General features: G+C 32.1%; 1 protein-coding gene across 4 annotated transcripts in view; it reads right to left on the bottom strand.

The window, feature by feature from the left end:
* Nucleotides 1-13,932, bottom strand: part of LOC107453514 (uncharacterized) — a 36,081-nt gene that overhangs the window by 8,761 nt on the left and 13,388 nt on the right. For 2 of the 4 annotated variants that reach the window (XM_087149258.1, XM_087149256.1), the window contains exons 2-4: nucleotides 10,409-10,478; nucleotides 5,104-5,263; nucleotides 1,332-1,492 (exon numbers count right to left, since the gene is read on the bottom strand). In XM_087149258.1, coding sequence (XP_087005384.1) covers nucleotides 1,332-1,492; nucleotides 5,104-5,238 — 296 coding nt within the window. In that variant the 5' untranslated portion in view covers nucleotides 5,239-5,263; nucleotides 10,409-10,478. Of the gene's footprint in view, nucleotides 1-1,331; nucleotides 1,493-5,103; nucleotides 5,264-10,408; nucleotides 10,479-12,302; nucleotides 12,422-13,932 lie in introns of those variants that run through there. The other 2 variants (XM_087149257.1, XM_087149259.1) reach the window with 2 other exon arrangements.

Below are 13,932 nucleotides of genomic sequence, written 5' to 3'. Positions count from 1 at the left end.
AAGAATTTCTTCGAGAAAATTTCTGATACGCACATCCTAAATTATATTCACAAAATACAAAAAGAGCAACAAACACGATTATTTTTGCATTTGAATAAATATTTCCTTGGATGCAGTACATGAGATATAAATTTTTTTGCACCGTTGGTATGTTAAACTTCACAGAAACGAAGAGATTAGGTTTTCATTAACGAGAAAAGTCTTTTAAACCCACATAGATTTTTTACGAAAATTGTCTGCAAAAAAATGACAACTAATATATTCTAGTTCGCGGGCCACAAAAAAAGGCTTCGCTGGCCGGATGCGGCCCCCGGGCCGCCAGTTGGAAACCCCTGTTATAAACAGATTTGCTAAAATTTATTTTCGATTTTAGAATTTTGGAGCACAGGAAGAATAGGAAAATCCTGGAAAATACAGTGAATTTAAAAATCATCTAAAATAACAGGGAATTTTGAGTTTTTCTTACTAACTAGGAAAATACAGGAGATTTCATTTCTTATTTTCATAGATCAGAAAATGGTAATTACTTAGAGGGGATATTTAAGGATGATATTTCAGCTATACTAAGCTATTTCATTTACTTTAGCATTATTTGTTTTAAGTATGTTAAGCTGTTCCTTATTTTTCAGCAATTAAAACTAGTATGGCTAGACTAACATAGGCCACTTAAGAGCACTGTGTTGTGTTTCCTCTCAATACATTGTGTATAATCCCAAACCAAAATTTTTGATGGTTTTCCATGGATGGACAAACATAGTCTTGATGGTAACCATCAGTAATTCCATTGTGAATCATTATATTTTTGATGGTAACCAACATAAGTAACCATCACCCTAAAGTAGGAATTCGGACTGATTTATGATGGTCAATTGTTTTGATGGTTTGTTCATGTTGAACCATTAGAAATTTCGATAATTTCAGAAGTTTCTTAGAAATGAAATGTTGGAACGATCACGAACAAACATCATCCGAATAAAGGAATTCGGATTTTGATACGCCAACATAAGAAAAAAAAATTGTTTTGGTGAAAACCAACAAGAACTCCCATTAAACCATCATGGAAATGTATAGTTGGAACCATCACGGATCCTCATGGATTGTTGTTCCATGAGAATCAAACTTCTCTTGATGGTTAATCATCATAGTATTAAAGTAGCTTTTTCCATCACGGAATGATGCAAGTTTGTTGGTTTATCGAAAACCATGAACACGTAATGGAAAATGTTTGATGATGGCGACCATCAAATGATGTTGGACCATCATAAGAAACCAACATAACCATCAAGAATTCCAGATTTGAATAACAGGGAAATAAGAAAGGGAATAATTACTCGCTTTCTTCCCACTGCTTCATCTCCTGTAGTTCATCCTGTAAATGTTCAATTCTAGTGAGAACTGACGCTATCTCATTCAGTTTTCCGTCCAGTTCCTTAGCGTATCTGGCATGCATGATTTTCATGGAAGCCTTCACGCTGTTTATTCCTCTCTTTGCCTGCAACATTCAATTCATGGTTAAAAGACGGACCTCTATGTCGCTAAATCCTGACCCAGATAGCAAAATAAGATTTTTATTTTCACTCAGAAAAAAACCTTTTAATGTAAACCTGAAAAAGTTTGTTATGCAGTTTACGTGTAAACCTTCTAACCTTAAAACGAGATCTGTGACAATATTCTACGCACATTACCCTAATCAAAAACCTCGGAAAACAACCTTAAATCAAGTTTGACTTAGGGTTTTCAAACGTTAAAAAATTCTTTCATAAAGCCAGTCTCCAGGTGTAAAATAATCTTAAATCTAGGTAAGGTTTCTTTTCGCAAAGTCTTACTACATGCTCAGCCGAAATCCACCTTGTCATGAAATGGGCAATGGGTCCTATCGCTATAGTGTGACCAGTGGCGTACGCAGAATTTTTTCAAGGGGGGTGTTCATAATTTTCTGAAGCAACTAAAAGAAATTCGAGTATGTAATAAAGCACTATTATTTCCCTAATATAGACATCTAGACAGTTTTGTCTTTTTATATAGACAACATTGTTTAGTTAAATTTTGATTTGATTTTTTAAGTTTAAGAACATAATGTAATATCTTCTCGCATGTAATATCTTCTGAAAAAAGTCCAATGTTATATGGGTGGGAAGTAACACTTTGAGGGCCACTTTCACATTCATCAGATTTCGTTATGCTAGAAACGTTTTCTTCAACGGAAGTATCACATTTCTGTACAACAGAAAAACTTACATTGTACTCCGTTCCCCCTTTTATATAATTTTTCACCACATCTCCAAAATTCTCGAATTGTCTCAAAGGCGACAGAACGTCTAAGATTCCAGAATCATCGCGTAAAGACCTCGCGAATGACAGCCAGTCTCGAAAACTATCGCGACTGGCAGAACAGAAAGGAACCAGTCCATAACAGTGGTTTCAAAAGTACAACCCTATTATAGTGATTGTTTTTTTTCTTCAGTATTCTGAGAAATAACGTGAGATGAAAAGGAAGGCATAAGGCAAATAAAAATATATAATCCTAAAAAATAATACCCGCATAATTTCTACTAAAATGTTTATTTTTGCCATTTTGTCTGAGCTCAAGGGGGGTGTTCAAACCCCTAAACCCCTCCCTTGCGTACGCCACTGAGTGTGACGTCATCTAAAACGTGGACGACAATACTTTTTGAAAAAGAATTTTTAATCCTCTTAAGGATGAAAGGTTTGAAACTTTATTGAAAAAGGCTTTTAGTACAAACATTTTCGTGTGAGGAAAATTCCGACGCAATTAGGTTGCCGTATGCTTTCTGGGTGATGTGGAAAATCACCTTTTGAACAACGCGAAACAGGTTTTAAATTCACTAGACATAATTAAGATACACCTTTATCTTGTAAACTACTATTTATTTTAAACATAAAAGATATCTGCATGGAAAGCAATAGAGTAAAACATTATACTGCGTTACACTATCATGCTACATACATTTTCAAATAAAAGCTAAATTTATGAATAAAATTATAGCTGCATTTATTGCAAAAGTACATATTGTTACATGCGTTCTTAAGTTTAACTACTACTGGTAAAATCCGTTCATTTTGTCTTGAGTGTTTCGTTTGAAATGCAAACGAAAAGGACTTTACTGCTGTCTCTAAAAGGCTTCAAAAATCAATTCAAAGTCATTTCTCCCATGAAATGCGTTAACAAGTTTGAAATGTTCAGAAATATTTTGGAAAGTAGGGAAAGTGGATCTTAAAGGAAAGTTCGTTAAATAGAAAATTCACTTCACTATTTGGAAGTTATTTTATGAAGAAATATCCATGGTTCATCGAAAAAAAATCGCAAAAGAGAGAAATTAACAAAATAGAAGTTCGTTAAAAAGAAGTCAGACTGTAACTAAGATCTTAATTAATTGAAAATGAATTTAAATATTTTTGTCGTTTTTATAAACTTTTTACAAATTAAAATTCGATCCCATTTCCAATCTAAAGGACAACATTTAGATTTAAAAAAAAAAGTTTTCGCCTGTAATATATTTTTTCACCCCAAGCATTTCGAAAAACAAAAGAAATTCATCCATTTATAGTGGAAATCGCAAAAGGTCTCAAGGTCACTCTGCTGAACCTTGCACACAGTCATGCTTTTGAGCCAATTTTATGTCAAAAAAGTAAAAAGACATTAAATTAAGAGGACAAATATTACAGATATATTTACACAAATAACTGATGTTTTTATAACACAAATAACTGATAATAAAATAACTGATGGTGGTAATAAATCCCATATTCTCCAAAAGTCATGTTACCCATTTGTTAATTCAAGTTTTGTTATTATTATTGTTTTTAGCCATGTGAGAAATACAGGGTGGGACATTTAAAAGAAACGCGATTAATTTATCAAAATAGGTGAGTCATTTTTCAAAAAAGAAAAAAATAAGTAATAATAAAGCTTAACTTTTTTTAGTGACTAAATGCACTGTTGTGATTTGACTGCGATTCTAGGACTAGCACAAGTGTAAATTGATTTTTCATTTTGAACCGAACTTATAAAAGAAAAACATTCTGAATGAATGATAAAAAAATACATGAGTGTTAAAAAAATGCCTTGTATAGCCAGCTATGGATGGGTGATCGTGTAAAGCTAAGGGTGGTGGCGCTAGTGGTAAAATTGCTCTTTCAAGACTTCCGGGTTACTGCTTCCGATATATTTTTACGCCGCATATTGAAAAAATGCGCCACCATATTATTGCATCATATCTTTTGCAGTATTTCACATGTACCGAGTTCTTTCTTTCAGCCTTTAAACTTCAGCATTAACATATTAATATTACAATCATTAGAATATTTTCTAATTAGTCTAACTTAAAAAGATATTTTCAAAGATATTTTTGGCGACATTTTATTCAAATGTAGCCAAATCAGGGATAAAATACAAAAGATGGCAAACCTTAAGAGATATTCCCAATGAGATATTAACTTTCCAAAATTTTTTTTGGCCTTACGACCTCTGAGAATCAATACATTTCTGAAAGCTCTTATGAATAGTACAATTATGTTTAGATTTGAGCCCAAATTACAATAACAAAACTGCATAGAATATTTGGCTTGTTCACACATCGCCTCGTAGTCATAACATAAGCGGAGGGATACACCGGAAATTTTCTAAATTTCTTCCGGTTTAAGGCCTTCGCCTTATTACGATCACCACACAAACTGTCTCCATTGGTGTTTGTCGTCGGATTGATTTTCTTATCCTGCCTATGTAACGTGTTTCAAGACGTCACAAAATACTTTTCCTTCTTGAGTATTCATATTTATATTGAAATCACCGTCTAGCCAGTAATTATAAGTTAATAATAAAAAGAAAATACTTTAAATTATTATTATGTAAATACATTAAAAATACCTGCTAGTGAAAATAAAAAGCAGCGGTCGCCATAGCAACACATGAAATGACGACGCATGCGCACTGTTTACTATTACTCTTGAACGCTATCAAATCCAAACCTAGACCCATTTTGCCAATGGGTAAAAATTTTGGTGTGTAAGAAAACTAACCGATTAATAAATAAGTCCAAAGGACTCTTTAAATAAAAAATAAACCGGTTAAAAATTGTTCACCTGCATTGTAAGAGTTTCTTTCATTTCTTTGAGTTGCAGCCTCTCCTTTCTTGAAATTAAGTTCATATTTTCCATGTTTTTTCCAGCAGCGTATAAAAATTCATTCTGAATTTTTTTAAACGGAATATCATCCATTCTGGCGCGTGCCTCACAAAGAGAACTAAACAAACAAACATCATTATAACTTTACAAAACTTTTTATTTTGGAATTAAAGAGCAGTACCCTATAGAAATAATTACAATTTGATTTAAACTGAATCATTTATTTTCTGCACATTTATTTAATGTAATCTTCGCTTTCAATACATTACATACATTATTATATATTTACATTTCACACGATTTTTATTAAAAAATTTGAAGAATAATTTAGATATAAATATAATGCATTATATTGTGTAGAACAAGCAAGAAATTCAAAAACAATATTGGATTTTTACAAAAACATTGTGAGCTAATAAAAAATGGCTATTAAATTTATTTTTGGCCAAAATTACGATCTGTGGATGAATGAATGGGCTCGCCCTATAAACAGGTGTGACTTATGGATGTGGCAGAAGTCGAATTTTTGGCCATAGATGGCACCACTGGAAAACAAGAACAATAGTACCCCATCTTCTTTAATGGCCGACGACAGCAACAACAGAAGAAGATAACCTTTAACCCCCTCGAACATACATTGAAACTTCGCCACTGCTTGTTCGTTATGAATATTTCATTCTTCTCGTTAACAAACTTGATTAAAGTGGATTTCTTTAAAGTTTCCGCTTTTTTCCGTCTTGATATTGCATAAAATTTCAGTCCTGCTGAAGATATATGCATAAAGTACATACCCTAGTCTTTTTCCTTTTGTTTGTTTTCTCTTTCATTATTGTATCAAACACAGTTTATAGCATCGTTTAATTTCTTACCAGGCATACAAGGTAACCTATCTGATTCATGTGTTGTAATTCTTGTTAATTTAAAAAATGCTTTGTATCATATTAAGATGAATGAATATAAACATTTTTCGATATGTAAATATAACTTGATATTGCAAATAAGTATAAATCGCATTGGATGTTGAACTTAACATAAAAACTTAGGTAACTAAATCAATAGATAGCTAATGATAGATATTTTATTTTATAACCGTCGTTGAACAGCCGACCCAATTTCCGGATTTACGACTACTTATATTCAACTACGTAGCCTTGTTATTTTTATACCCAATCCAGAAGACAAGGAAACTCCTGGATCAAGTATTGGGAGAAATTTGCCTTCGTGGTGAACTTTTTGAAGGAGCTAATCTGCATTTGCGAAGTATGGAGAGGAAGACCACGAGAACCTCCCACTGTTAGCCTGACGGCAAGGGGACCCTAACCCATGATTCGTCTACCACTGAGGATACTTCAAGTCAGCATTGTGGTCGGTGCAAACCAGATGCGGAATTCGTATCGACCAACCATCCCCGAGATTCGAACTCGATTCACCTTATTGGAAGGCGAACGTTCTATCCCCTGAGCCATTGCGGCTCAAATAAGAGATATCAAGAAAAAAAAATTTGACTGTAAGAAAAGTATGACTGCCATTGGCCCCCATCCCCCCCAAGCTCTTGGGCGCATTCATCCCCCCCCCAAAAAAAAATTTGCTAACTTCCCCCTTCCATGTTAGCTTGTTCGAAATAGTGCTACTTTGCTTGCTCATAATATGACAATGCCTCTTTTATTTATGTACTTAAAAAAAAAAGAAAATTCTCCTGTCTAAGTTTCCGTCCCAAACTATTCGTTTTATTTAGTGTAAAAATTCCCCCTCAAACCTTAAGTGGGCGCATCGTGCGCCAACCTTCCCCCGTGATGGGGTCCCTGATGACTGCTAATATCAACTTTAACCCTTCCCCAGGTTCACACGTTCCGAAGATAAAGGTACTAAAGAGTACCGAATTGATATCATGAATTGATATTGAATCTTGGGCCGCTAGAGTCAGAAAGACCCGTGTCATTTATGATACCGTGAACAGAGAATCTCACGTACTTCATGAACCTGAAGCTGTTAAACAAAGAAAAGATTAACAATTATGCCACTGAGGAACGATGTTATATTTTCTATAAACGGTTGAATCTTGAATTAGAGATAAATCAGATTATTATTGGGAGAACAAATAAGTTTCCGTCGGCTTTTGTTTGTACGAAAAAACGGTACATTATCTTTTATTCAAAGTATTTTCCATTACTTGTCACTATTTTTTCTTATCTTTATGGGGCATTCGGATGCACATTATCTTTTATTCAAAGTATTTTCCATTTACTTGTCACTATTTTTTCCTATCTTTATGGGGGCATTCGGATGCACATTATCTTTTATTCAAAGTATTTTCCATTACTTGTCACTATTTTTTCCTATCTTTATGGGGACATTCGGATGTCAGCTCGGAAGAATTCTTCCTCTTTCGAGAATATCCATGAATCGACCCATTTCTTGGTTTCTTCAAATGACGCAAGTTTCTGCTCAGACAGACCATGGTGCCATCGACCGTAATAGGTGATAATCTAAAGGAACAAGGTCCGGCGAATACGGCGGATGGGGGAGGATTTCTCATTGAAGTGATTTCACATAGCAAAATCAATCGACGTTCAATGTCTCTTGGTTTCAGTTCTTATGGAACCCACCTATCTTGTTTGTTCCCAACGGTTTTAAACTATGTGAAATTGCTTGTTGAGTCACTTGTAATTTAAAAGGAGGTTCTTTTTGCGTTTGGGGCAAATCTATTTCCAATAATTCTTCAAACTCCACGCGTTCGTACAATTTCTGCCTTCCACTGCGTTCTTTGTCTTCCACGTCAAAATCACCTTTTTTAAATCTCTCATGACAACTTCTCTCACTTATCATACTCTTCTCCAAGCAATCGATGCACCTCAGCTGCAGATTTCTTCTAATTAAAGAAGTCAAAATATTCCCGCAAATGACGCTTATTTGGCACAAAACTTGACATTTCTGCACGAAAACAATTACGTAATGCATGCTAATACGGAATCACTAATGGATGGGTGATCGTGTAAAGCTAAGGGTGGTGGCGCTGGTAGTAAAATTGCTCTTTCAAGACTACCGGGTTACAGCTTCCGATATATTTTTACGCCGCAGATTGAAAAAACGCGCAACCATATTATTGCATCATATCTTTTGCAGTATTTCACATGTACCGGGTTCTTCCTTTCAGCCTTTAAACTTCAGCATTAACATATTAATATTATAATCATTAGAATATTTTCTAATTAGTCTAACTTAAAAAGATATTTTTGGCGACATTTTATTCAAATGTAGCCAAATCAGGGATAAAATACAAAACATGGCAAACCTTAAGAGATATTCCCAATGAGATATTAACTTTCCAAAATTTTTTTTGGCCTTACGACCTCTGAGAATCAATAAATTTCTGAAAGCTCTTATGAATGGTACAATTATGTTTAGATTTGAGCCCAAATTACAATAACAAAACTGCATAGAATATTTGGCTTATTAACACATCGCCTCGTAGTCATAACATAAGCGGAGGGATACACCGGAAATTTTGTAAATTTCTTCCGGTTTAAGGACGCTTGTTATTGTTTACATTAGACCACCCATCCATACTTTAAGGCAGTGTTTCCCAAAGTGTGGTACGCGTACTCCCAGGGGTACGGGAACAGTTTAGTGGGGGTACGCGTTCTTATGCGAAATATCTTGCAACAAACGAAAATTTCGAAGAATTTTATTTTTAAAAAAAAAGCTAGCCATAAAAAATTACGATTACGTATTTTTCTATGGGGTATTTTTTGCAGAGTTAACAGTTAATAATGAGTAGTGTCAACAACCAGTTGTGATTTTCAACTTTTGTGCAATTTTTTTTTACAGTAAAAGTTTGTTATAAATTCTACTTATTTTGATTATTTTCATAAAATATAATTTTTATCCTTGAAAAATAAACATGAGGAGTGTACTTCAACATCATTCTGGCTGCAAATGCAAAATATGTTACCAGTTTCAGCAGAAAAAGTCGTGAATTATATTTTGCCTTTTCCAACTTCATATTTATGTGAGTCGCTTTTTCAACATTCGTGGACATTAATTCGAAAAAAAGAAATAGTTTATTGGACGAGGAAGCGCATGTCAGACTAAAATTGACCACAAGAAAACCGAATTATGACGAACTGTTATCACAGCAAAAACAATATCATCCTTCTCACTGATGCCAATAAACTTATTAGCAAAACTTTATACTAAAAAATAAAAATAACCATATTCTTTAAAAAAAAATGCATTAATTTTTCTATTAGTGGTACACAGCGTTACGAAAAATTTAGAAGGGGTACACAAAAGTCATAAGTAGAGCCCGGATTTTGATGACCTAAAAAGTCTCAACTAATGCCCTTAAAAAGTGCAAAAAATGCCCTTAAAAATCCAAAAATTGCGCAAAAAATGCATTAAATAAAGTAAACATATTGAATTGAAAAGATGTTTTGCTCTTCAAAATTATTATGAGTCATTTAAAAAATATAAAGCAATGCACTACTTGTTCTACGTTCATTAAAGTTTGAAAAATTTGTTTTATATCCAAAAATAACAAAAAAAGGAAAATATATTGACACCAAAATATTTTTATTTTGTATAGAAACTTTAATTGAAGAATTTAATTAGAAACTTTTCAACTTCCATCTCATAATATTACTAAATATCAGAATTACATTGGATTATTAAATGTTTTTTTGATAATTTGAAATGTAAACGAGCGTCTCTTGTCTGAAAGTAAATTTTCATTCCTGCAGAAGCTTCTTTCAACGTCTACTGATGTTTTAAAAAGACGGTCTCACTTACTGACAATTTTTCGTCAATTTGAAAAGATTTTGCTTCACCTGTTAATATTCTATAGATTTTCTTCATTGTTTGGAAGCCAGTGTAATAATGAATATCGAAGAAAAATAATAAAAATTGGAAAAAATTAACAAAAAACTTTAAAAAATGCATTAAAATGCAAAATACGCCCCAAAATTTAAAGAAAAATGCCCTATAAATCTAAAAAAATGCTCTAAAAGACAAAAAATGTCCAAAAATGCAAAAATATGCAAATGTCATCAAAATCCGGGCCTTAGTCATAAGTTTGGGAAACACTGCTTTAAGGTTATGTTGTTACCAAATAAACAAACTTACAATGAGATGTTTAACACCATTCAATTTCTACACATCCTTCTTGTGACGAATGGAGGGAACTTATTTGCACACCCAATAAATATTATAAATGAAAATAATTTAAAAATATTATTAATGAAAGTACAAAAAAAAGTAGGCTCACCCTGTCTGTTCTTCATCCTCACTCTCCTCGTCTTCTACAATGGGTTGGAGCGATTTTAAATCATTGGAACCTAAGGTTAAATTTTTAAAAGAAAGCAATGATGTGATTTTATAGAAGTAATTTATAAACAACTGACAAAAGAAGAGCTGAATATTGTGATCAAGGGAATAATATAAAAGGAGGGTGTAACCCTCTAACAAACTACCCCCCTCCCCCCCAAAAAATATTAAAATATTCTGTTATTACATTTTGTTTTGTTATTACACATACTTTCACCTGTTATTTTTTTTTTCAACATACATTTCTTCATTGTTATCAAGATATTTAAGAAAAAAGTACGAAATTCTTGTATTTGCAAATTTTGCCACGAGAAACTATATTGATGGCGCTGGCATAGCTACTGACTTTGAAACACAAATAACTATTAACAGTAGTTTCGTTGCACGCTTAACATTGTTATTTATTGTGTTTGTTGATGAAGTTTTACGGTTGCGAGAAGTCAGTTTGCGTTATACACCTTTGTTAAACTGAATAGCTAATAGAAAATATAATATTATTTATATTTTATTATTTAAAAATATAGCTCAGATATCTGTCAAGTTTGTGCATGCTCAGTGTGCATAAGAAGAGAATCAAAGATGACTCAGAATTCATTGAAAAAGTTATAAACAGATTTGGCAGCAAACAGGACGATTACAAATCTTGTTCGATTAACAATTTTTTAATTGTTACTTATCAATAATTACACAATTTTTTATTCTTGACTAAAAATATTTTTAACAAAATTGTTTTTCTGTATCCCTTTAATTGTTTAAAAAATAAAAAAAAAACAGGGGGATGCAAGTGCACCCCGCTGCCGACGCCCTTGATTGTGATCATTAACCTATGCGGAGAAGGTCTTTAATTTGTACTTATCTTGTCTCAAAAAATCCTTAAAATAGAAATTGATTCAAAATCATTAAAGTTTAATTTATCCCACATTTTATTCAGAAAAATAAGAGGTCTATTAAGTTTGAAAATATTAAGTGGGAAGATGAGTTTTGCAACACATGGTTGGAAAATATTCCCTAAGAAAGTAGCAACTTAATTAATTTTTTTTTTCTCAGGGAGATTTTTTAAGCGATAGTAGTTAAAATTTTAATAGTGAAGTCAGTTTTGCATACCTTATGAAATTGAATGTAATTCTGTAAACTTTATAGTAAAACGTACTACAGTGTGTTAACCTGATTAAAAGTCCAGACGTATTAATTTGCCTGAATTTAAATACAAGGGATTTCTCAACAAAAATCCAGGAGGGTAAAAAAACTTAAGTGTTAACAAACAATCTAAAAAATCAAAACAATCTAAAAATTTAATTCAGATAAAATGCCATGAAATCTCCCCTCCCCCCCCAAAATCTAGAACAAATATATTGTTTTTGCACGAATTCTCAGCAGTAGTAGTACTTCATTTACGTTGCACTAACAGCTGGGACGGTCTGGGAAACATTCTTGAAGATACGAAAAATATGCCATCACAATTTTGATTCCCTGCGAAGGGCGTGACTTTCTGCTTCGGTTACTTTAACAAACGAAAAATTTTACGCAATTCCTATAAGCAATTCAGTTTTTCTATTCTATGCTGCATGATTAATAAATTAATATTTTTCAATTCATTAGCAAATTGAATGTTAACTAATTTTAAATAAATATATACATTTTAATAGTCTACATTCTAATGAGTTTTTCTTATTTATGTAATTCTAAAATATAATAGAAAAAATATGCATATATAATAGTAACTATATTACAAATATATTAATGTAGGTATTAACACTTCTTTGGTGTTACGAACACGGGTCAATGAACTTGTTAAAAAAAAAGAAAGGATTTATTAATAAATATAAAATATTTACTTTTTCCAGCCATTATCTTTGAATATTACTAAACTTAGTAAAATTTATAATAAGAAGCTCAGGATATTTTTGAAACTTGATATCAAACACTATAGCTCTAATTTAACTAATCAAACGATATATAATTGGAATTGAGTTTTCATTAAAAAGAAATTTGCAAACGATTTCACTTTTTTGATCCAAGAGATAGTTTTTGTATAAAATTATTTATTATTATTATATTTGAATTCTAAATTATATTACTATTAGAGTTCTAAAACTTTATACTTTGCTTCTTTAAAGTATTTATAAATTTTAACCGAATATAAAAATTTATAAACCCGATAACTGATATGATATTTTTTATGTTTGTTAATTCGACTCTGAGAAATTATAAAACTTTTGAAGCAGACGAGAATATTTATGCAACCGCTTTTGTCATTAACTTTTCGGCGTGCTACGCAGATTACGTTTAATTAATTTTGGTGATATTGGCACTATGGTAATTTGTCCAATTTCAATAAGAGTTCTACAACGGATTTTCCGTAGTTTCAAAAAAATATGTTTGCAGTGGTAGCAAAGATAGTGTGTTAATATTTTAGAATTAAAAGAACGTTTTCCATCACAAATTATTTACTACGTTTTTAAACTGTAAATATAGGTGAGATGAATCGTTATGCCCCAAAGTTCTTATCAAAATCTTTAAATAATTTTATTTATTTTAAAATTTCGGCTTACGTTTGCTGCCACTGCGAAATATATTTCGAAGAAAACTCAAATGTTGAAGATTTATGCAATAATCACCAAATGTACTAATATAAAGTATTATATCGATATACCGATTATTAAAACTGCACCAATACTAAGCAGTTTTAATACCGATACTGTGTCTTACGCTCGCTCTTGAAAGGAATATGAACCGGAGAAAATTACATGATGCGATAAATTTTGAGTTGGCCGCGAGCGATATCATCACACCAAGGGATGCTGAATGCAATTAATCTCCAGTCGAATGGGATAAACTACAAAAGTCGTGTTTTGTTATTATTTTGTTGTATTTGTAATTTACATTTATGTTGCTCAGTAAAATATTTATCTATTTTTCACTTTTATTAAAGATCTTCAATTTATTTTAAAATGAACTTTTGGTTATGTGATGTGATAAAAAACCCACCACTTTTTAATTATCTTTATATTTTTTTCGACAAAAAGGAAATATTTAGTTTTTTTTGTTGAAAAGTATCAGTTGGGTATTCTTCAGCTTTAAATTAATTTAAACCTTTTTTTATTTCAATGTGGTAAATTGATAAGTGCATACAATGTTCCGGTTTAGTATTTTTCTAAATTCCACCTTTCCATCGCAATTATGAATTAAAATTAAATATGAATATCCGAATGTAGCATCATTTTTTTGTTTCATATTATAATTTTACTATTCTTCAGTTTTAAATTTGTGCGTTACTAATTCCGCACCCGGCTTTCTCCGACCACCGCGGTAGACGGAACATGGGTCATAGTCCCCTTGCTCTCAGGCTAACCGTGGGAGGTTTTTCTCTTCATGTAACGCAAATGCGGGTTAGTTCCATCTAAAAGTTTCCCACAAAAGCAGTATCCCAATATTTGATGCAAAAGTTCCCTCGTCTTTTGGATT

Source organism: Parasteatoda tepidariorum, chromosome 8 (assembly GCF_982258835.1).
Source record: "Parasteatoda tepidariorum strain Cologne lab strain chromosome 8, Ptep-v5.0, whole genome shotgun sequence".
NCBI classification, from domain to species: domain Eukaryota; kingdom Metazoa; phylum Arthropoda; class Arachnida; order Araneae; family Theridiidae; genus Parasteatoda; species Parasteatoda tepidariorum.
Note: the sequence above shows the minus strand (reverse complement) of the source record. Positions and strands in the feature narration are given on the sequence as shown.